The sequence below is a fragment of the Sparus aurata genome, chromosome 1 (assembly GCF_900880675.1).
Source record: "Sparus aurata chromosome 1, fSpaAur1.1, whole genome shotgun sequence".
Taxonomy (NCBI): Eukaryota; Metazoa; Chordata; class Actinopteri; order Spariformes; family Sparidae; genus Sparus; species Sparus aurata.
This window is the reverse complement of record NC_044187.1, coordinates 16,736,025-16,760,695: the sequence shown is the minus strand read 5'-3', so window position 1 is coordinate 16,760,695 and position 24,671 is coordinate 16,736,025. Positions and strand designations below refer to the sequence as shown.

The 24,671-nt window shown below is 37.2% G+C and overlaps 1 protein-coding gene across 1 annotated transcript in view; it reads left to right on the top strand.

Moving 5' to 3' along the window:
* Positions 1–24,671, top strand: part of LOC115582692 (arachidonate 15-lipoxygenase B-like) — a 27,937-nt gene extending 3,266 nt beyond the window's left edge. Inside the window, exons 3-18 of the mRNA XM_030418810.1 lie at positions 11,119–11,289; positions 16,305–16,473; positions 16,785–16,983; positions 17,138–17,219; positions 18,998–19,120; positions 19,241–19,270; positions 19,436–19,465; positions 19,600–19,798; positions 19,941–20,084; positions 20,593–20,796; positions 20,979–21,065; positions 21,573–21,742; positions 22,800–22,921; positions 23,071–23,171; positions 23,592–23,762; positions 23,961–24,671. Coding sequence (XP_030274670.1) covers positions 11,119–11,289; positions 16,305–16,473; positions 16,785–16,983; positions 17,138–17,219; positions 18,998–19,120; positions 19,241–19,270; positions 19,436–19,465; positions 19,600–19,798; positions 19,941–20,084; positions 20,593–20,796; positions 20,979–21,065; positions 21,573–21,742; positions 22,800–22,921; positions 23,071–23,171; positions 23,592–23,762; positions 23,961–24,140 — 2,182 coding nt within the window. The 3' untranslated portion in view covers positions 24,141–24,671. The remainder of the gene's footprint in view (positions 1–11,118; positions 11,290–16,304; positions 16,474–16,784; positions 16,984–17,137; positions 17,220–18,997; positions 19,121–19,240; positions 19,271–19,435; positions 19,466–19,599; positions 19,799–19,940; positions 20,085–20,592; positions 20,797–20,978; positions 21,066–21,572; positions 21,743–22,799; positions 22,922–23,070; positions 23,172–23,591; positions 23,763–23,960) is intronic.

The following is a 24,671-nucleotide window of genomic DNA, read 5'->3' as shown; positions in this document are numbered from 1 at the left end:
TACTATTAATATTAAACTGTCAGAAAAAACTCATCTCTGAAAAAAATTAAACATTACTGAAAATAAACGTGTGTATGGAAGCGAATTTGTACCATAATTCAAATTAAAATGCATTTACAGAAATGCTTTTTCATTTTAAGAATGTAGCTGCATTTTTTGACTCATAAATAAAATTAGTAATAAATCATCCAAATTGCATTTTCATTTTCTTCTTCAAGACTGCTTATTATGTAACTTAATTCAAATGATAAAGAAAAGGACATTTAAGATTTAATATTCAAAAGATGGCCCAGCAAATAGGTACCAAAATTCAATTTGAAATGTCAAATTTGAAAATTAAAATGCATTAGCAGAAATGCTTTTTCATTTCAAAGTCAGAGCTGCATTTTTTGACTCATAAATAAAATTAGTAATAAATCATCCAAATTGCATTTTCATTTTCTTCTTCAAGACTGCTTATTATGTAACTTAATTCAAATGATAAGGAAAAGGACATTTAAGATACAATTTTCAAAAGATGACCCAGCAAATAGGTACCAAAATTCAATTTGAAATGTCAAATTTGAAAATTAAAATGCATTAGCCGAAATGCTTTCTCATTTCAAAGTCAGAGCTGCATTTTTGACTCATAAATAAAATTAGTAATAAATCATCCAGATTGCATTTTCATTTTCTTCTTCAAAACTGCTCATTTTGTTACACAAAGACAAAGAAAACTGCTTTTTCGTTTTGAAGCCCTCCCCCCGCAAAAAAAGGTCCAAAATTCAATTTGAATTCGCAATCCCAAGCGGCGCAGGAGAGTGACTTCAGCGGCCTCTCTTCTTCTTCTTTTTTTTTTTTTTTTTTTTTTTTTTTTTTTTTTTAATTTAAATTCATCACCAATGACAAACAGACAATAATGAACATGGGGTACATATATTCAACTCAATTAGAGGATCCAAAGGCTTTGTGGAGAAGATATAGTGGATAAATAAAAATTCACAAAGAGGATCTTAAGGCTCTGTAGAGAGCTACAGTCCGGATGGCCTTTCTGTTCGTTAGTCCTGATAGTGCATCAAAGTATATCCTCATTTCATTTTTAAATTGGTGTATATTGGGTTTTCTTTCAGTCCATTTGCATTTATGTACATAAAATCGTCCAAGTGATATAAAAAGGTTTAACAAAAATACATGACTTTGGTCCATAACTTTTTCTCCAAAGTGAAAAATAACATCCCTTTTTTGCAGGCTGATCTTAATTCCACATAGCAATTCAAACATATTTTCAACATCAATCCAGAAGAACTTTACATAGATACAATCAAAAAATAAATGTACAATCGTTTCTGTCTCAGCTTTACAGAATACACAGGAATCAGAGAGATCAGGTCTGTATTTTTTGAGAAAATGGTTCGTTGGGTAAATTAGGTGTATCATTTTATAATGAACATCTTTCACCTTATTGTTGATCAAATATTTTTTATAGTAAGTCCATACCAATTTCCAATTAATTCCATCCAAAAGACCATTCCAATAACTTTTGGCACGAGAATTAATAGAGCATTGCAACATATGTCTAAACAATTTATTATTGCATTTTTTATCTTTAATATTGATGCCATTCAGCAGGATATCAGTCTTCCAAATTGGTTGTTCAGTAACCACAATGCTGCCTTGTAATAGTCTTAAGAAGCATGTTGGTATCGCATCAAACACTATACAATATTCTCGTGCCGGTATTGGAATACCAAAGGTCTTTAAAAATTCTGCGTATGAAAGTAATTGACCATTCTCATTGAGCAATTGTGATATGAACAGAATCTTGTTTTTTACCCAGTTATCAAAAAAGATTGATTTATTTTTATATCTGATGTTTTTATTGTTCCAAATTAAGTGTTTGTGGGGAGAGAAATTATGTTTGTATATAAGAAGCCAATATAAAAGCGCCTGCCTGTGAAAATTAGATAGCCGAATCGGGAGTTTATTTATGTCAAAGTCACATTTGAGAAGAAATTCTATACCACCTATTTTTTCAAAAATAAGATTGGGAAATAAGTACCATAATTTATCTTTATTTTGGATGTAATGTTTAATCCAGTTTACCTTAAAGACTATGTTAGATGAATGAAAGTCCAGCATATTTAATCCTCCTTGACAGTCTGAATTACATAACACACTCCTCTTTAGGTAGTGAGACTTGTTTCTCCATAGAAAGTTGAATAAGGTAGAATCTATTTGTTTTTCAATTGATTTGGGTACATCTAATACTTTCGCTGGATAAACAAGACGTGATAAACCTTCAGTTTTGGACAAAAGTACCCGACCTTTGAGTGATAAATCCCTCATGAGCCACATGTTAAATTTATTTTTAATTTTTGGAATAAGGGCTTGGAAGTTTGATTCTATTCTGTTTGTTTGATTTTTACAAATATTTATTCCTAAATATGTTACTTCCTCTTTAACAGGAATACCTTCAATTTCTTCTGATTGAATATTGCCATCTTTAAGAGGAAAAAGAGTGCACTTTTTAATGTTTAGACTTAGACCTGTCACTTTAGAGAACAGATTAAGACAATTTATGATTTTCTTAATCTGCATTTCGTCCTTTAAAAAGATAGCAGTATCATCAGCCAGCTGGCAACATTTAATTTCTTTACCTAAAATTTGAATACCTTGAAAGGAATCATTATATATATGTAGGGCCATTGTTTGCATGACCAAAAGAAACAAGAAAGGGGCTGCTGGATCTCCTTGTTTTATACCCCGAGAGATGTTGAACCTGTGAGTGGTCCCCCATGGAAGTTTAACTGAGCTGTTGCACTGACTATATAAAGTTTGTATTGCCCTTTTAAAGTACTGACCAAACCCAAAAAAATCTAACACCTCCGATAAGAACTCATGCTTTACAGTGTCAAAAGCTTTATATATGTCTATGAATAATATATAACTGTTGTCTGCGATGTATTCATTGTAGTCAATCAAATCTAAGATCAGACGAATATTGTTGCTTATGTGTCTGCCTTGCATAAATCCAGACTGACCATCGTCTATAAGTGTGTCTAAACAAAATTTTAATCTTTCTGCAAAGATGTGAGACAATAATTTTGCGTCATTGTTAATTAAAGTTATTGGTCGCCAATTCTCAATCTGTAGTCGATCTTTATTGGGCTTAGGTATCAAGGTGATTAGGCCTTGGCACATTGTTGCAGGAAGTTTACCGATTTCTATGGCCTCCTTAAAAACACATAATAAAAATTCAGAAATGTGGTCTTGGAATGCCTTATAAAACTCGCTGGTAAGTCCATCGTTCCCTGGGGATTTATTATCTTTTAAGCATCTAATATTATTTTCAATTTCTCTTAGGGATAAATCTTGATCACAAAATTTTTTCTGCGTTTGGTCAGTGCATCGTGCCTTGTTATATATAGAAGAAAAAAAATGAGATGGGCTATAAATGTCATTTGGTTCAGAATATAAGTTTTTATAAAACTCTTCCACAGCTTTAGAAATTTTTTGAGGGTTTTCAGAGATCTGCTGATCAACTTTGAGTTTATACATGTTATTCACAGAAGCATTTATTTTTTCTAGATTATGAAAATATTTGGTATTTTTTTCACCGTGTTCCATCCATTTCCGTCTGGAACGGATAAATGCACCACGTGCCATATTTTGATATATATTGTCCAAATCAGATTGTAGCTCAGCTAACCTGTTGATTTCAATCTGAGAGAGTGTGTTATTTTCATAAATAGAAATTATATCCTTTAAAATAGTCTCTTGTTTAGTTCTTTTTTCCTTAGCCAATTCCTTTCCCCTTTTAATTGCCATGTTACGAATCAAAAATTTTGTATATTCCCAGTGTTTGCCATATATTTTCTCTTCTTGAGCTTTCTTCCAATTATCATGTATGAATTCTATGACTTTTTCTTTGAAAGACTTATCACACAAAAGTGTATTGTTTAATTTCCAGTAGTCAGAATTACCTTTAACTGGAAGGTTCCTTATATACAATGTCAACGAAACAATTTTGTGATCCGTGAGTATTGAAGGTTCTATTTTGGTTTCCTTTACTTTATCTATTAAATCATTTGAGATAAGCCAAAAGTCAATCCTGGATCTCTTTGATAAATCCTTGTTATTCCAAGTGAACTGGATTTGAGATGGGTTCCTTAATCTCCATATATCACAACAGTTTAATTGTAAACATAGGTTATTAAATTCTCCACATGGGCTCCTCAAAGGTCTTTGTGGGTGACAGTCAATTATGGGATCATTGATGCAATTCCAGTCACCTCCAAATATCAATTTAGCATTCATGAAGGAGTTTAATAAGACAGTGATTTCTTCTTCAAATTCTTCAAAGAGGATTGTGTTTCTATGACTGCTGTTGTACCCATATGTATTTCCCAGAATGAAAATTTCATTCATAAATTCAATAACTAAAATTAACCATCTTCCAGAGTTATGAGCAATGTTTTTGAGGATTTTTCCTTGAAAGGATCCTTTCAATATAGCTACACCAGCAGAATTACTATTGCCATAAGCCATCCAAATATTATCACCCCACTGATTTTTCCAAAAATTTAAGTCTGCAGCTAATGCATGTGTTTCTTGTAGAAAATAAAAATCTGCTTTCAAGCTTTTACAAAACAAAAAAACAGCCTTCCTCTTAGTCTGTTCTCGAATACCCCTCACATTAAATGAACAAAATGACAAAGACATATGAATCAAAAAAACACTAGGTTATCTAGATAGTTTCGAAGTTTTCCAAAAACAAAACAATATGGAAATGACCCTTTTCACCCCCAAATATTAGTAAGCTGAACAATCAAGTATGGGCTAAATTAAACTGTGTATCTTTAACCATAACATTGCCCATATCTTCGAAATCTCTGGTTTAAGAGTAATACTATACTTTCAATGAACATATATAATAACAAATGAACGGTAGTGAGTAACCTGTAAGGCAAGGTATTATCATTTTAACTTTTTCTTTGTTTTAGATGTTAAACATGTATTACTGTTTCACACTCTAATTTCTATGCCATCAATGATGGCTTTGGCCCCTACAAAGAATGCTTTTTTCCCCTGCTTACGTGCCTCTTCGATTTGTGGCCACAGCTTGTTGCGTATTTCTTTGTCTTTTGTAGTTAGATCTTCTCCGAATTTCAATTTCTTAGCCTTGAGAAAGCCAGAGTCCTTTGCAGCTTTCCACAACATTTCTTTCGTCGATCTGCATGTGAATCTTGTTATCACCGGTCGAGTCTTGCCGCTCTCTTTTCTTCCAATCCTATGGCTCACATCAATGTGGAAGCGTAGGTCTCCTCCTGCGTCCGGGATGACTGCTCTGCAGACGTCTACCATGCGCTGTTTAACGTCCTCACCTTCCTGCTCCGGCAGACCGTACAGCCTCAGGTTCCATCTCCTGTGATAGCGCTCCATGTCGTTTATCTTGTCTTCCGCGGCCGTTATTCTTTTCTGATGAACGTCGCTGGCTTGCTTGACCGTTGCAACAACCATTTTCACGTCTTGGACTTCTTTATAGAGGAACTCTGACGTCTCCTTCAGGGCCTCAATGGTGTCAGTGTTTTTCTTTATCAGTAATGCAAGACTGTCGGCGTTTTCTTTTATCTTTTCCGCCACCAACCTCACAATGTTGTCTTGTAGTTCGGAGAGTGTCGGTTCAATTTTGCCTTTCTTTGTAACTGGGGTACTTGGCGCCGAATCCGGGCGCGGGCCGCCGCCCACCTCCATCTCGGAGCTGCCGGCATAAGAGTGCATGTCTCCCGTCTTCACAACTTCCATGTCGTTTTCAGTTGAATCTTCAATGAATGAAAGCGACTTGCATGCCTTGTTACCTTGATTTCTGTGTCTTTTCTCCGCCATTGTTATCAAGCTGTCCACTACCGTGTAAAAGTCCACTTCTTCCTATATGAGTTGAAATTTCAAATTGACGGTAGAGTTCAAAAAAGCGTCGAAGTCACTCCACGGTTGCTTATTCTACCAAAGGGCGACAAAAATAACAGGCGACAACTGTTCTGAGTGAGCAAAGTCCACTTTTAGGGTGAAAAAAACCATTTCCATCTGTTAGTGAAAAAGTTCTCCCTGCGCCTCGGCCGCCATCTTGCCCTGTAAATTAGAGGTGTTCGCCTCTCTTCTTCTTCAGCCCCCAGTCTGACCGACCGTGCTACGCATCTACGTTAGGGGGCGGCGGTGTGCTTATTCGACACTGGAGCAAGAGAAGGGACAAGAGGAGAGTGTGAAGGCTGTGTTGGTAGCATAGACTGTGGTACATGTTTTCAGAAACAGCGGGGAAATCACCACCATGTCCAGTTCTGTACTGCGGTCAAGCCAGCCATGGTTCGCGTTTGCTTGGTTAAATCAGCCGCACATTTTTTTTCCAGTGCGAAATTCTCTAACATTTACGGTGATCATAATGAAGCCGCTCTGAAGAGCTGCTGGCAGTGACGGTGGGTCAGACTGCAGACTCACAGTCAGACCCATGAAACACACACGGTACTTTACAGTCAGTATTCCCGGTAATAAACTGAAGGTTATCAGCTGGACCGTACGTCGACGTTGCCCCCATATTGGATGTGGCAGCTCAGCCCCGTGAACTAATACAAGTCAATGGAGTGAACTTTATAAAGCTCCCTCTACAAAGTGCTATAATGTCTCTCTCTCTCCCACACCCCACGCACCTGCAGCGGGTCACAAAATCACCGGCCGCTTTATAGCCTGGAGCCCCGCCTTTCCGAAACCCCGCTGTTCCGAACATAGACTTCAATTCATCGTAATGGCGGGGTTTCCCTTTTTTTCAAAGACCCCGCCATTCCGAAAAGTCTATTGGGGAAACCCCTCCATTCCGAAAACCCCCCATTCCGAACGGACACAATCAGAAAGGAAACGGAGGCTGCACATTTATCCTTTTTTATTTTGTGAGTTAAAACGGATCATGTGGCTGATTAACCGCAAAACAAGCCTACTTCATCTTATTGACATAACGCTCATTATGCTTCAGCTGGACAAATGGCTGTGTTGAATTGAAATTATTTTATCATGCTAAATATCCGAAATTGTATGAAAATTGCTCCAATGCGTTATACCGATCTTCGGACATATTCAGACACAGCCTGATATGGGTTCTGAGCAAAGGAATGTCTGTTTTCTCCCCCGGTCTGTTGTCAGCAGGAGCGGGGGCTGCAGGCTCGCGCCTGGGTGAAGTGGGCTCAAGCCAGAGTTCAGCCGAGAGAGAAAAATTGTGTATTTCTTTTGCTCTGTGGGAGATCTCCCACAACAGAGTGGATGAGAAAGCAAGGGGGACAGATCTGCCCAGCAAACATCAGAACGCAGAGTGCAGCCTTTGTCTGTCACCTGGTTCAGCACCCTGGACAGCTGCCTGCGTAACTGGATGTGGGAATTTGATGCATTTGAAGCCGCGACATTTGGTCAGAAACGTCATATATAATAACATTGTTTCGAGTCGTAAACAGTTCTGTAAGTGGAAGAAATAACAATCAATTAGGCTATTTGTGTTAGTCCTTCCTCATATAAAGTTGCGTTACGTTGCACAGCTGGAGACCGCTAACAAAGTTAGAGACAAGAGAGACAATGTATGACATCCCGCGAAATGATGTGCGGTCAATATGACCGCTTATGGCTGAAATAGGTAAAACAAATCACATTTTCTTTTCCTTTTGTGTAATTTATATAAAAAACTATTCTCAATTAAAATACAGACACTTTTAGAAAATGGTTAGAAGTCTGTAATGTTTGCATTTTCTTCACATCGCAGATTGATAACTTAATTGTGATAATGTTCAAAGTTATTATTATTATTATTATTATTATTATTATTATTATTATTATTATTTCACATAAACACACACACAGCAAGTATAATGGTACTGTGCTAGGTATTTTCGTGGTTCTTGGTGCTTGGAGCAATGTTGTTGTTGTGGCATTCATGCCAATAAAGCGAATTTGAAATGAATTGAATTAATAAACCTTTAGATTCTTGCCTATAGACTGATAAGTGTTGTGTTTACAAATGAGCAATACATCCAGATTTCTTGAGATTTGTATTGTCAATGGGAATTAAAATTTAAATGTCAGGCGATGTTTTCTTCATGGAAATTATTTTTCGGGCAAACAATTATAAGAGAGAGGGAGCGCGGACGGGGGATCCGTTGTGTGACAGCGGAGCGGAGGGTCAGCAGCTGGATTTTGCACGCACGATCAGTAGTATTAGTAGGTGTTTAAGGTTCATTACGTTTGCGGACATTATTACATTCAATGTAATAATGTAACAGCCTTTGCGTGCGCACAGTTTGCGTGTGTAGGCCCGTGGTCATGATAATCCGTCTATGGCTATAAGAGATGGATACACAATCAATTTCATGTAGTTTTTATTGAATCAAAAATACATAGGTAGCCTATATCTTCTCCTCTGCTTTTTTTTTTTTTTTTTCCAAAGACAAACTGAGCAGCACTGCTCAATCCACTCAATCCGCTCCAGCTCCACCCACCCGGCGCTCCTCCGAGTGCCGACAGGACTGCCAGCTCTGCGGCGCCCCGGAGCGTGGCTTCCCCGTGAACACCCCCTCCTACTCTGACTTTGTCCGTGTTACAATAAACACTCCATGCATCCAGCTACAGCCTCCTGTCCGCTTCTGGGTCTCACCTTTGCTAAAGACACCTAACATTAACAGATCAAAACAGAGTAAACGGCAGCTATCCGACATCAGATCCACGCTCCTGCCTGCCCCAGCCAGCCCCCACACACCGGCCTGTCGCCTGCGCAGCCGCGCGGGAGGGGACAGGAGAGACCCCGGCACTGCTGCAGAGGAGCCGTGGACTGCGATGACTCTGAGCAGCATGTGAATTACAATATTACTTTCCCCCGATGATCTGAATAAGTCGCTAAATTTGTCGCTAGTCGCTTTTTCGAAATAATGTCGTTTAGAGGGTCTGAAAAGTCGCTAGGTCTAGCGAGACAGTCGCCATGTTGGCAACACTGATGAAGCGAGGCCGCTGACGTCACTCTCCTGCGCCGCTTGGGATTGCGAATTCAAATTGAATTTTGGACCTTTTTTGCGGGGGGAGGGCTTCAAAACGAAAAAGCAGTTTTCTTTGTCTTTGTGTAACAAAATGAGCAGTCTTGAAGAAGAAAATGAAAATGCAATCTGGATGATTTATTACTAATTTTATTTATGAGTCAAAAATGCAGCTCTGACTTTGAAATGAGAAAGCATTTCGGCTAATGCATTTTAATTTTCAAATTTGACATTTCAAATTGAATTTTGGTACCTGTTCGCTGGGCCATCTTTTGAAAATTATATCTTAAATGTCCTTTTCCTTATCATTTGAATTAAGTTACATAATAAGCAGTCTTGAAGAAGAAAATGAAAATGCAATTTGGATGATTTATTACTAATTTTATTTATGAGTCAAAAAATGCAGCTTTGACTTTGAAATGAAAAAGCATTTCTGCTAATGCATTTTAATTTTCAAATTTGACATTTCAAATTGAATTTTGGTACCTATTTGCTGGGCCATCTTTTGAATATTAAATCTTAAATGTCCTTTTCTTTATCATTTGAATTAAGTTACAAAATGAGCAGTCTTGAAGAAGAAAATGAAAATGCAATTTGGATGATTTATTACTAATTTTATTTATGAGTCAAAAAATGCAGCTACATTCTTAAAATGAAAAAGCATTTCTGTAAATGCATTTTAATTTGAATTATGGTACAAATTCGCTTCCATATGTGCGTCTGCTACAGGTTTTATTCCGCTCTCCGCACAGCATCATAACGGGAACGTTTCAGAAGCGGAGTCTTTTGCCTGCCAGACTTTGTTGATCTGGTAATTTTTCATTTTTATACAGTCGGGAGTCTGCACAGAGTGTTTTTATTTTGAAAACTGGCTGGATACTCTATGCCGTTTCCGTGTCTCTGACTTCCTGTTGACACGATCTGCCCTGTGCAGCTTGTTGCGGCTTTCGTCAAAAATAAACCGGGCAGTCGGATCGCAAAGCAGCCATGTCCGACTTGACTCCACTGTGCGTCAGGGCTGATCGCGGCCACTTGTTATTTTAGCACACTATCTACTACTAGCGGATGGAGACTGATGTCAGGTTAACAAGGGGGATGCATTTTGGTAATTTTGCTAACAAGGGGGATGGCATCCCCCCTCATATCGCCTACTGAATACTAATATGCTTCAGTTGGGACACAAACCTCAGTCTCTTGAGCAGTGTTGGGGTAGTTACTGAAAAAAAGTATACCATTACACATTACTAGTTAGTACTAGTCATGCTTACATGACTAAAAATAGGGATCCTTGAAAAAATACACTTTACTGCAGCATGATCATAATGCTACACTTCAAAAAGTATTAAGAGGACATATAATGCGCATTTTCATGTTCACACTGTACATTTCAAACAGTTCGCATTTATTTTATGTGCCTATATTACACATTATTATTCTCATACTGTTGATGTTTCTGGTGTTTTAAGCTTTTAGCTAGCTTAGTTTAGTTTAGTTTAGTTTATTAGTTTATTATATCGAAGACAATCCCAATAAATTAACTGCATCGACAACAGTAAAAAGGGGCAGCTTTAGCCAACATGGCTAATATCCTGCTGTAGTCCCTGGCCAGATGACAATAGGCACCCTAAAAAACAAAACAAAAAAACAAAAACAATATATTACAGCACACTGATTAAAAAGAGAGCATTTGGACAGCTAGGATACAAGATAAATCAATGATGATAAGATAAGATAAGCTGCATTTCTACTGTGAATATCACTACAACGGTCGCTTCTGAACCAAGAACTTTGCCATATGATAGAGAAGGAATCTGATCCATATTAGCCTCAGCCTCACTGCCCAGCAGGCCACTAAACGTTACAGATTTGTAATAGTGTTTGTATAGTTTTACTGTAGCAAACTAATCCACCCCGATATCCTCAGTTGGTAGAAGTCATTAAATGTATAAAATATGGCTCGAGCTACCGGGTAGGAAGAGAATGATTCCCTTTGGCATGGAATTTTGGTTTGTAACTTTACAGACAAATCCAGAAACCATGATATAGTCTCTTTCATCAATCATATGTCAATCAATTATTGCAGTATGACTATGGTGGCTGGATGCCCAACACCCCCATCACCCTGCAACTTCCCCCACCAACCAGTAAAGGGAAAACACATGAGGCCACAATACTGGAGACATTCCCTGATGTCAACGCAACAGTTCATGGAATGGGCACCGTGTGGCTACTTAGCAAGCAGTCGACTGACTTTGTAAGTGACAAAACATCATGAAAAATAACATAAACCATATTCATTTTTAAGTTGTTACAGTTAAATGCTGTAGGTCAATATTTCATCACAGCCAAAATATCATCCTGCTCACTTCCTACAGCTGTTCTACAAAGTGCCCAGGACTTCTTCAAAAATGACATAATTTGCTATTTATATTCAAGTTGTGTAAAGTAGGTCTATATACCATCACAGCCAAAAAAAACACTTGAGCCACTGCAAACATCCTGTTAATTTCCACTTTAAATGTATGATTGATCTCACCAGGTCCCTCTTGGTGACTATCCAGAGGAGCATTTCACTGAGAAGATTCCCCGCAAGCTGATTAAGGAATTTCAAGGAAGGCTTAAAGTGCTCAAAACGCACATCGAAGTCAGAAACGAGAGTCTAGAAGTCCCATACACATACTTGAATCCCACAGAGGTAGAAAATAGTGTGGCCCTTTGAGTATCAGATGGTGTGAGCTCCTCAGCAGTGGGCAAAAGTCAGATTCACATTAACAAAAATGAGAAAGGATGTTCTGCTTTAACTGAGACTTTACTTCTGCATGTGATCATTGTATGCTGATTAAATCCTAATCCACATCATAACTCTTATTTTGTCAATGAATATACAGGGCATCTGATCAAACTAAATTACTGGGTGAAAGATACTATTTTGCACATTGATTTGAACACTTTAGAAGTAAACTGTACTCTCAACTTATCACGATGAAATTTAAATAATTGTGGGATCTATGCTGTGATAAATTTACTGTATGTTGTTATATGTATCTGTATGTCAAAAAAAAAATACTCTACTGAAAGGAAGAAAATAACATATGAGCGAACCATGTATCTGTTTGATCTCATGTGAAAAGTTCTGCTTATCACACAGAAAATATTTTGCTTAATGGCAGAAAAGAGTTTAATGTCACGAGAGAAAGAGATGTTGTCTCCATGGTCGTGTGCTCCATGTGTCATGTTGTTTCTGTAAAACACCTGTCTGCTCTTAGACATTCACTAAAGAAACTCTATAATAATATAATGATGATAATAAAGAAATGATTCAAAAAGCTATGTTGGGTGTTTTATAAAAGAATAGTTTGGCTCATAATTAATAAGTAATAACTGCAAAAGAAGTTGAAGTTTGTTCTATACACACTTTTGCCCTTCAGGTTTTTAAAAGCTGTATTTCAAACTATTCTAGATACATAAGGCCTTATTAACTGACCTCTGTCTGGTTTTCCCCCCTTAAATTTCAAACATGCCCCTGGTAACCCCTTTAAAAAGAAGCCCTCTCGTGATTTGTCTGTTTTAAGTGATTTTAGATCCATCTCCAAGCTGCCATTTTTTATCCATGATATTAGATAAAACCGTTTTCTTCTAAATATAACAATTACATTTTTTGAAAAAATGTCAATCCAGGTTCAGGTTTAGATCAGAGTAAAGTACATTGAGGTTGACGTTGAGTGAGACTTGAGGTATAGCCATTTACATTTTAAGCAGTTAATCCTTGAAGTAGACTCTGGGCATCATGCTTTCTGATTTGTAGTAAAAAAAAATCCTCCCAATCTTTCCAAAAGTGGACATTTTTGTAATGTGAAATATTTACATTTAAAAAGCTGGAATCAGAGAATTTAGATTTTTTTCCTTTCTCTTAAAAAACTACTCAAATAAATTGATTGTAGAAAGAAGTTAGTGACGAGTTTAATAGTTAACAACCAGTCAATTGATGGATTAATCATTGCAGCCGTACAATATGTTGGAAATACAGAGTATTTTCCATGAGAGAAAATTCAACTGGCAGAGGGGTTTTAAAATCATGTGACTTCTGATGCCACCACTTTAAAGCAACATTATGTAACTTCTTACTTTTACCTTTACCTTAAAATAACAGCTCCACAATCATTTTCATGGTACAGTGTCTTGTAATAAGATAAATGGTGTTTCTGTCACAGCCACTCTGCCCCCATCACTTGTTTGTTAAGTTGTCAAGGGTGTGAACAAATGAAACTTAAAATAACCTATTCTTGCTTAAATTAATAGGTTGCTCAATTTTTCTGAAGAAATGACGCACACAAACTGGGGCTTGTGGTACAACTGAGGTTGGTGTCTGAGAAAGCAATACAAATTATTTATCTGTTGGCAGTTATGTTCACACAACAGATAACAGATACATTTGCTATCCAAAGAATTTACTTGAGCAATCCTCTCCAGCTTGTATTTTTAAGTTACCTCAACCAAACAGTTAGTGGAAATGTATGAACTGTTTTTCTAATTGTTTCCCATGAAAGGAGAATCAATTTGGGGAGAGGTTTCAATCTCTTTCTGTAAAACACCTGTCTGCTCTTAGACATTCACTAAAGAAACTCTATAATAATATAATGATGATAATAAAGAAATGATTCAAAAAGCTATGTTGGGTGTTTTATAAAAGAATAGTTTGGCTCATAATTAATAAGTAATAATTGCAAAAGAAGTTGAAGTTTGTTCTATACACACTTCTGCCCTTCAGGTTTTTAAAAGCTGTATTTCAAACTATTCTAGATACATAAGGCCTTATTAACTGACCTCTGACTGGTTTTTCCCCCTTAAATTTCAAACATGCCCCTGGTAACCCCTTTAAAAAGAAGCCCTCTCGCGATTTGTCTGTTTTAAGTGATTTTAGATCCATCTCCAAGCTGCCATTTTTTATCCATGATATTAGATAAAACCGTTTTCTTCTAAATATAACAATTACATTTTTTGAAAAAATGTCAATCCAGGTTCAGGTTTAGATCAGAGTAAAGTACATTGAGGTTGACGTTGAGTGAGACTTGAGGTATAGCCATTTACATTTTAAGCAATTAATCCTTGAAGTAGACTCTGGGCATCATGCTTTCTGATTTGTAGTAAAAAAAAATCCTCCCAATCTTTCCAAAAGTGGACATTTTTGTAATGTGAAATATTTACATTTAAAAAGCTGGAATCAGATAATTTAGATTTTTTTCCTTTCTCTTAAAAAACTACTCAAATAAATTGATTGTAGAAAGAAGTTAGTGACGAGTTTAATAGTTAACAACCAGTCAATTGATGGATTAATCATTGCAGCCGTACAATATGTTGGAAATACAGAGTATTTTCCATGAGAGAAAATTCAACTGGCAGAGGGGTTTTAAAATCATGTGACTTCTGATGCCACCACTTTAAAGCAACATTATGTAACTTCTTACTTTTACCTTTACCTTAAAATAACAGCTCCACAATCATTTTCATGGTACAGTGTCTTGTAATAAGATGAATGGTGTTTCTGTCACAGCCACTCTGCCCCCATCACTTGTTTGTGAAGTTGTCAAGGGTGTGAACAAATGAAACTTAAAATAACTTATTCTTGCTTAAATTAATAGGTTGCTCAATTTTTCTTAAGAAATGACGCACACAAACTGGGGCTTGTGGTACAACTGAGGTTGGTGTCCGAGAAAGCAATACAAAATTATTTATCTGTTGGCAGTTATGTTCACACAACAGATAACAGATACATTTGCTATCCAAAGAATTTACTTGAGCAATCCTCTCCAGCTTGTATTTTTAAGTTACCTCAACCAAACAGGTAGTGGAAATGTATGAACTGTTTTTCTAATTGTTTCCCATGAAAGGAGAATCAATTTGGGGAGAGGTTTCAATCTTTAGTTTGTCTTATCCCAATTATACAATGATGGTGGTAACAGGTGTGAGTGCTGAACTAAATGAAGAATAAGTAGTGCACAAAGTGGGATTGACAGTTGACAGTCAGAGTTTACGTAACCGGTACCAAATATCCATCAGAACTTTAAAGCTCATACTCAAACCCGACACAGTCACAGAACATTGTATTTGATCAAAGGCTGTATATGAATTGAGGGAAATTAGTCTGATTGGGATGGGTAGCCTAATAGATGCATGTGCAGAGCAGAAAAAAAATGCCAAAAGATTTCTATGGGAACCAGATTAAGGCCTATGTGAATTAATTGCTCAATTTTTCTCAAGAAATGGGGGGCAGAGACTGGATCATGTTTCAAAAACCTTCTTAAACAGAATTGAGTCAGTGGTATGACACTCTGGACACTCCTACCAAACATTAGCTATATAAATAGAAATCAGTGGTGTTTCTTTTAATCAATAGAGCTATTCATCGAAGGAACTCATCAACCGGTAAGAGAGGTGCTTCATGAAATAATTTAAATTACTAATAATGAGACTAAGAAAAGTCCAATTTTACACTAGAGGCTTTTTTGTGATAGGACAAGAAACAAGAAAGAGTGACAGGAAATGTGGAGTAATTGAAGGTGGAGGACATGCACTAAAGTATGTAGATTGTAAAGTTATGCATGCTAAAATAAACAGCAACGTTTCGCCACATTAAGCAACTTTTTTTATGTAACTTTTGGCCAGATTTACAGCAATATTTATGAACTTGATATACATGATATTTACTTATCTTGTAAATATATATTGTCAATGTTAAATCTAAATGTTAAATGTTAAATCTAAATGTCAAAGGTGAAACCAAATATTTAGCAAGTATGCGAATTCATGTACCAATCGTGGCACTACTGAAGGCATTTAAAATGTAATGGAGAAAGGTGCTAATTGTGTTATTATTTTATTTTTAAAACATTCAGACATTGTTATAAGTGTAATCGAACATGCAGTCAACATAAGGTATGCTTGTGTGAGGTCTACAAATATGTTGAAGGTTTTTCTTAAAGTGGGAAGATGGGGACTTAAATACAAACCATGGCATCATGAGCCATGTGCATTATCCTCTTTGCTGTGGAGCAGCAATTCTGGTTCCAGTCTGCAGAGGCTCTGAATTAGGGCTAATCTTTTACTAATACAAGTGCTGCACTGCTCCGGAAAACAAGTTTCTATTCAGTTCTTGAAAAGTTGAACATGAACTAATTAGTTGATGTATCAGTTTTTTTGCATTCAGTTTCCTGTAATGACAGTCAACCTAATCGGTGCTGAGAATGATTATTATCATTCTCCCCCCATCAGGATTCTTCTGCTTTCCAGAGTGAAAATGGTGGATTATGAAGTGACCATATTCACCGGAGATCGCTCCCATGCCACCACTTTTAACACCGTCAACATTAAGCTGGTGGGCACAGATGGGGAGAGCGATCGCACATGGGCCGAAGTACCTTCATCCTTCCTAACAGGAACAGTAAGTCTCAAATATATTCAAATGTATAAGATACTTCCTCATGAGATCATACAAAGCCACATTTAACACCAATTTAGAAAAGCTGATGTAAGGCCTCAGCAACTCAGATATGTGCTGCAACAAGATATGTATTGGAACACAACTCTTCAACCCCCTAAAAAATTCCATTATGAGTTCATATGCAAAGATCCTTTCTACTTTCAGTAACTGTATGCCAATTATTTGGATGTTACAGCTCCGTTTTTGGTGATCAAATTAAATACATATTCATCTTGATTTTTCCCAAACATTTTCTGTCTCTGTTCTAGAAGTATGGTTTTTTTTCCCTGTCCTGCCCTGAATCCATTGGAAAGCTGGTTCTGATAGAGCTGGACAAACAGTCTTACTTAATTGAGGATGACTGGTTCCCTGCCAAGGTGGAAGTAAAATCCCCTGAGGGAGACACCTACACCTTTCCCATCTACCGCTGGATCACTGACAGCGAGGTGCACTGCTTCAGAGAGGGAACAGGTTTGTGGAAAGTGCTTCTCTGGCACCTGCACTGTTAAACGTAATGAGACATTGAAGAAAGAAGTTGTGAAAGCTAGATTACAAGGAGGTTTAGAAAGAGTAAATGTATGCAAACATTAACAAGTTGAAACCTTCTTGTGGTTCTGTGTTTCAGCTCTGAGGGACTTTGAAGACAAGGATCCTCTTGGCAGGAACAGTCGGGAGAAAGAGCTGAAGCAGCGAGCAGAAGATTATAGGTGAGATCTCCAAGCTTACACATTTCAGCTTTATACACCCCAAAACTAACATGTCTTGTTTGGAAATATTTTTATATGATCATAATTGTTTACTTTTAAGATTTGCAAGGGTTTAATTGTTGTGAATGTTGAGTCAGCATTAACGAATTATGTTAATCTACGATTTCTTCCACCTACTTTTTTCAATTTGTATCTTCCACATTTTTTAACTTAGAAACATCAAAATATTCAGCTCCACTGGGAATGGTGTGCTTTTACTTTTCTCTTTCATATCATACATACTTTTCAATATGTTCAGTGTTTTCTGTGAAATATATTCCCCTTTAAATTACATGGTGGAATGTTCAGAAATCCCCCATTTTAAAACTTGTTCAAGCTTTTTCAACTCTCATCTGCTCAATTATGCTGTTAGCTAAACACTCCATTCAAACTTTAAAATGTTCCACATCCACATGTAAAATTTTAGGTATTCAACTTTCAAATCACATTAAAACAGTTTTCCAGAATATTCAACTTTATTTGAAGCTTAGTTACCATCGAAGTCAATTAGAAAACCCAAGCCCATCATTTTGTCTCTCTTCCCTCATTTCCAGCGTCCCCATTCCTTCATACATTTACCCAAAGACTCAATTCAAACTTTGAAACATGCACAGTATCTGTGTCTTTCTCATATTAATTCAGTGGGTTCATATCATTCATACTTTTTACACACGCACAGGTTAAAGGTTCACTATTTTAAGCCATTCTCTGAGTTTTGCCTCAGTGTGTAATGTAGTGTCCCACAATTTTCATTGAAGTAACAGCACTGTCTTAAAGGAAGAAGAAAGAGTATGATAGGTCAACCTCAGCTCAGCTAAAATCTCTGTGAAATGAACTCTTGAGTCAAACAGTAGTTACCCTCATCATGGCAGCCTTTGGCTACAACTGGCAGGACATCTGAGAAAGATTTGCTAATGAGTGCAGTTTGATATACAGACATAGACACACATGTACAAACACATTCACATTGTGTTCTGCAGTATTCATCTCTTTTACACTTTTCCAAACACTTTGACTGAATTCAGTGTTCATCTGTTCAGTCATTCTTTAAGCAAGGAAGTCCATTAAAATACTGTTATCTAATACATCATGAGATTTGTTTAAGTTTTCTGTCCCATTCATAGTATTTGACTCTTTCCCAGTGTTTTAAGTCTTCAGTTTCCTACAGCTACATTTCTGTACAAATACAAGCAGTACAATACATCAGTTGGGTTTAGTTCCTCCTCCAAAAATGTAATCTATATGCCAGACCAGAGTATATTTTGATCATTCATCCTTATCCCATTATTAAGACTCCTCACTAGTCAAATGCAGTTTAGCATCAGCTTTTCAACAAATCTTAAAGATGCTATTTGCAAGAAAAGTAAATTTTTGAGTCTCATTTACAACACATCAGATAATGACACTTTGGGATGGTAGCCGACCTGTCTTAAAATCCCAAAGCGTCAGTTTTTGACAAGCTGGGAATGAGACTAAAGAATCAGCTTCTCTTACAATTAGCACCTTTCAAATATTCCACATCTTTCTGACACGTGTTTTTTTGTTCCATTATCCTGCTGAGCATCAGCTTTTCAACAGCCATGATTTCTTCAGAAATTACCTTGTTACAGTGCATGAACATGTGTTGAAAAATTACAATGTTGAATACATGAATTCATGTGTATATTATGCTTGCTTACTCTAAATTAAAACAGCAAATACAGTGGTATCTAACTGTTTGAAGCTTTATTTTTTCCCAGCTGGAAAGTGCATGCAGAGGGAATACCTCACTGCATAGACGCAGAAGAAGAATCATCTCTGCCTCCTGAGGTCCACTTCTCCTGCACCAAGTCTATTGAGTTTAAGTTCACTGCATTCGCAGGGTGAAGTCCTCAAATTCTATCAGATATCTGTCTATATGACTATGTTCCTGTCTCTCTGTCTGTTTATCAAATGTATTTGATGCAAAACAATAATGTTACTATTTTTATCTTATTATCCAGGCTGGCTGAGCTGAAACTGGCTTTGATTGAATGGATACTTGATGCATGATAGTATACATCCAACTATATTTATTTGGATATTACATTGGATTTTATTATGCTACTTTAAACCTTTTATATTGTTTTTATCCCTGAGATAAGCCATGACTTTTGACTGAATACTTAATAATCTATTGGCTTCTGTACTTTGCTCACTGAATGGAAAAAGAAAATATGGAAGGCAATGTGTGTATATCTAAACATGCATACGTTTCCTAAATTTAGGCACATGAGTAAATATGTGATGTAACATATGTGACTCTGATTTCTGTTAAACATGTGCATTTCACATGCAGTGGAAGCCAAAAACAGGGATTGAGTGAGGTTGTACTGCAAGTCCCTCTTTTTCCAGAATATGTCCAGGAACATTGGAAGGAGGACGCATTTTTCGGCTACCAGTTTCTGAATGGAGTGAACCCCATGTTGATCAGACGTTGCACAACCCTGCCCAGTAACTTTCCTGTCACTGATGGGATGGTCTTCCTCCGTGGTCAGTCTAGTTTGAAAGAAGAAATGAAGGTGATTGTCTTGACCTTGACTGATCCTAGTATTAGAGGCATGTTTTGACACATATGTACAGTTGCACTTATGTGTTCGCTTAGTTTACATAAAATTCGCACTGTATACACGTGGGCCAAGTCGTTACTAATTTTTCTCACAGAAAGGCAACATATTCTTGGTGGACTACAAACTTTTGGATGGAGTGAAAACAAACACCATCAATGGGAAGAAGCAGTACTTGATGGCTCCTCTGGTCCTTTTGCACAAAACACCTGAAGATGAGCTGATGCCAATTGCTATTCAGGTGAGATTAGCTCTCAAATATCGCACCAGCTGGAATGCCTACATGCCCAAGTCATGTAAAAATGTTTCTCCAATAGTCATATCCAAGTTTGACAGAGTGACCGCAGAGTCACATACAGAAGTCAAAACTTAAACAATATATCGGGTACACGGTCGTGACAAGAATCCAAAATAAACAAAACTCCAGCTACAGATAAAAAGTCTTCTTAACTACTGTGGGCAAAAAACAAATAAGTTTCAACCAGTAGCCATCATGGAACCGATGATGGCTTGACTTGTGTTTTGTGTTTGTTTGTCAAACACAAAGAGAAGTTAGTGACATTGACCTGAATATATGAATTTCCTCTGAGTGGATAAATAGCTTATCAAACAGAAAAGAATAACCTGCACAGCAGAACAGATCTGCAGTAAAGAGTCAAGCATACAAAAAGTATTTATTTATTATTAACCAGTCCTGGTGATGGATCAAATGGACTGAATGAACCTCATCCCTCTTCCTTCTCCTGCAGCTGAAGCAGACTCCAGCAGATGACAACCCCATTTTCTTTCCTACTGATTCTGAGTATGACTGGTTGATGGCCAAGATCTTTGTGAGAAGTGCAGATTGGAACATGCATCAACTCAATGCTCACCTGCTGCGCGCTCACTTGCTGCCTGAAGTGTTCACAGTGTCACTGCTGCGCAACGTGCCCATGGTGCATCCTCTGTACAAGGTGACTGAGGGAGAATACTGAACTTAATGTAGTTTGAGTCTTTTCAACGTGCTGGTTTTGGGAACTTAAAAAGTTAATGAACCAAAATGTTTTAGTTTGTATATTTTTACAATTATTTCACACTGAAGCATCAAGATATCTGAATTTATTAAGATGTAATAGTGTAACCTTCTCTCCCTCAGCTCCTCATACCTCACACTCGCTACACTCTGCAGATCAACCACATGGCTCGAGATCGTCTGATATCTGAGGATGGAGTTTTCAAAGAAGTACGAAATGACCAACATGCCCAGTAGACCATTACTTAAGCTCTTAGTTTCTTTCATAGAATATTAGGGCTGCACGGATACCATCTTTTTCAAACCGAGTACGAGTATTTTCATTTGTGCACTTGCCGATGCCGAGTACCGATACCAATACATTGGTATAAAGGTTACAGATGCACTGAATTCGAAGACATTATTTATTTTCTTCTCTGCTTGTTAGAACAAATGATAATACATTAGTTAAAATAAATATAAATAATCAAAATTTCCTGTGTCAACAAAAAGCCTGCACATTGGCACTGTCTTCACATTTGATATCAATACATTTGACAAATTAAACAATGAAACTTACTACACAGTTAACACAGTCAACTTAATATCTCAATTTAACTATTGCACAGTTTCCACATTTGAATCAGTGTGATATAAACTGAAGAAGCCTTGTAGTTGTATCAATGTCTGCATGTAACATTGCAGTTTAACATTTTAACATATTTGACTATTCCCTAGATTGCAGCATGTGGTGGAGAGGGTATGATCGAAATCCTGAGGAGATTCATGTCTTCGATGACCTACAGCTCCCTCTGTATAAAAGATGACATTGCTAAGCGTGGACTGGAGGATGTGCCAAACTTCTACTACAGGGATGATGGACTCAGGCTTTGGAAATCCATCCACAGGTACTGTAGGCAGTTTCCACCATACATAATGTTTAAAGCTGATATTTTTTGCAAATCAAAATGACATGTTTACATGATTTTACTTTTTAATATTATTATACTATTTATCATAAAATGTCTATGTATGTATATATTTACCTAATGGGCTTAAAGGGGAGGATACAAAAACAGTCACACTGTGTTGTGTGGATGTATGTGAGTTGAGCTAATTACTTCTCTGTATGGCCAATTTATTTTATGTTAGTGCACCATACACAGACTCTCTTTTCATACAGATGTTTTTAATGTCATCGGCGTAGAATAAAATATTCGTTCTAACCATCATTTCAATTTTGTTTCCTTTAAAGCTGGGAAAGGTAAGACTGTAAAACAGCAAAAGCAAGCCTTATTTTGAAACTATACAATGAAAAAATCCTACCCATCTTTTCAGAGCAACTTCTCCAAAACACAGGAAGGCACACTGCCTGACTACAGACAGGATGAATGCCCTGTAGCGTTCACTGGCTAGCTGGGAGAGCTCTTAGCTTTTTGGACTAATGAATACATAAACAAATAACTCATGCCTAAATGCCACAATCATGTCAACACCAGCAAAATAACTGTCATGAATGTACCTCAGGCTAGGCTACCCAGCTTGATACTTGTTACTGCAGGGCTATGTGGGCTTATGCTAACATTAGCTTCCAGAGGAGGCTGTTACTGCTGCTGCAGCTCAAGGGCTGCATGCTTTATGCTAATGTTAGCCACTACAGGAGTTTGTTGCCCCTCTTTCATTGGGCTCAGGGGATGTGTGCTTTGTGGTCCTCATTTATCAGCTGAACGACCGATGCTGCTCACTCTTTCTTTGGTTCAGGGGCTGTATGCTGGGAGTCTGTCCCGGTGTTAGAGAGGTACCAGCATGTTGTCACAGTCAAAGAAATTTCTGTTTTGCCATTACTGTAGTCAGTCATAATGTGCTTATCTCAGTTTGCAGAGTGTCTTACTACTGCTGTGTTTATAAATAATGTACAATTCAACTAGGAATGTGTTTTACATCATTTATCCCCATTTCTTAAAGGTTCGTGCAGGGAGTGCTCCGCTACTACTACAAGACTGACGCTGAGGTCAAGGAAGACTCCGAACTGCAGAAGTGGATTTCGGACATTTTTGTTCATGGATTCCTCTCCAGGGAAAGCTCAGGTGGGCTTCAAAGAAAAAACTCAACCCTAATGATGATAAATGTGCACATTAATGTACCATTTTATTATCATTATGCAAGCATAAATCAAACTTTAATATAGTCATCTAGATGTCTTTAAACAGTGGAGTTTATTCTTTTTAATTTTAAGGAATTCCTCAGAGCTTCACCTCTGTGGCTGAGATGGTCAAATTCGTCACCATGGTGATCTTCACCTGCTCAGCACAGCACGCGGCTGTTAACTCTGGACAGGTGAATATTCTTATTACTGGTTTAATGCTATTTTTGTGGAATGGGTTTATGAAATATGCAGTTTTCTCTAAACTGGAAAGAGAATGATGAATATAACAATAACAAAGAAGTTAATACGATAAATATAATACATTATATAAATAATAGCAAGGGTAACAATCGTAATGATAATCACAATTATGAACAGATAAATCATCAACATTTAGGGAAGGCAATTAGCCCACCATTTTATTGATGGGGCCAGTAAAGGACCTGAATAATGGATGTGGGGTCACTGGCACAAAAAAGGTTGAGAATTACTTAATTAGATTCATGGAAAGCTAATATAATAGCTAATATGATATTATATAACAGTTAAGTTAAAAACCCAAGGTCCACTGTGGCCTCTTTAATCAGTTATATGTGAATCATTCATTGCAGTATGACTATGGTGGCTGGATGCCCAACGCCCCCAGCTCCCTGCAACTTCCTCCACCAACCAAAAAGGGGACAACAAGTGAGGCCACGATGCTGGAGACATTCCCTGACGTCAACACAACAGCTAATGGAATGGCCGCCTTGTGGCTACTCAGCAAGCAGTCCTCTGACTTTGTAAGTGTTTAATGAACAATTCAAGTTGTGTAAAGTACTGTAGGTCAATATATCATTACAGCCAAAATACTACCTTTGAGCCAACGCAAGAAACCCTGCTGACTTTTTGTAACTTTACATTATGTTGCCAATAGTCACTGTTAAACATTGATATGTTCTAAGATAAATAATCTTTGAATGTATGATTAATCTCATCAGGTCCGTCTTGGCGACTATCCAGAGGAGCATTTCACTGAGGAGACTCCCCGCAAGCTGATAAAGGAGTTTAATGAAAGGCTTGAAAGGCTAAAAATGCGCATCAAAGACAGAGAGAAGAATCTGAAAGTCCCATACACATACCTGAAACCAGATATGGTAGAGAATAGTGTGGCCATCTGAGTATCAGATGTTGTGAGCTCCTCAGCGGTGGGCAGAAGTCAGATTCACAATAACAAAGGATCTGCATGTTCTGTGTTTAACTGATAACTGTACTTCTGCATGTGTACGCTTATCTTTTTCTCTTTTCATACAGCCTACTTGATTTAACTGTGGTGAAAATGTACTCTTTTATATCCTAAATCAATATTATAAACGTATGTTGTTAGTGAAAATACAGGGCATCTAATCAAACTATATTACTGGGGGAATGATGTTATATTGCGCACTTATTGTAACGCTGTAGAAGTAAACTGTGCCTCATGACTTATCATCATGGTGAAGTTTGAATAATTGTAGGGGCCTGTGCTTTGCTAAATTTACTTTATGTTGTTTTATGGATCTGTGTGTCAAAAAAGGCCATCACTGAAAGGAAGACAAAAACTCTGATCTTGTCTCCATGATCCTGTGCTCCAACACCTGTATGGCCTTAGACACTAAGATGTTTTCCTCTCAATCTATTCTGCATTTAATAAAGAGCTGATATAACATCCA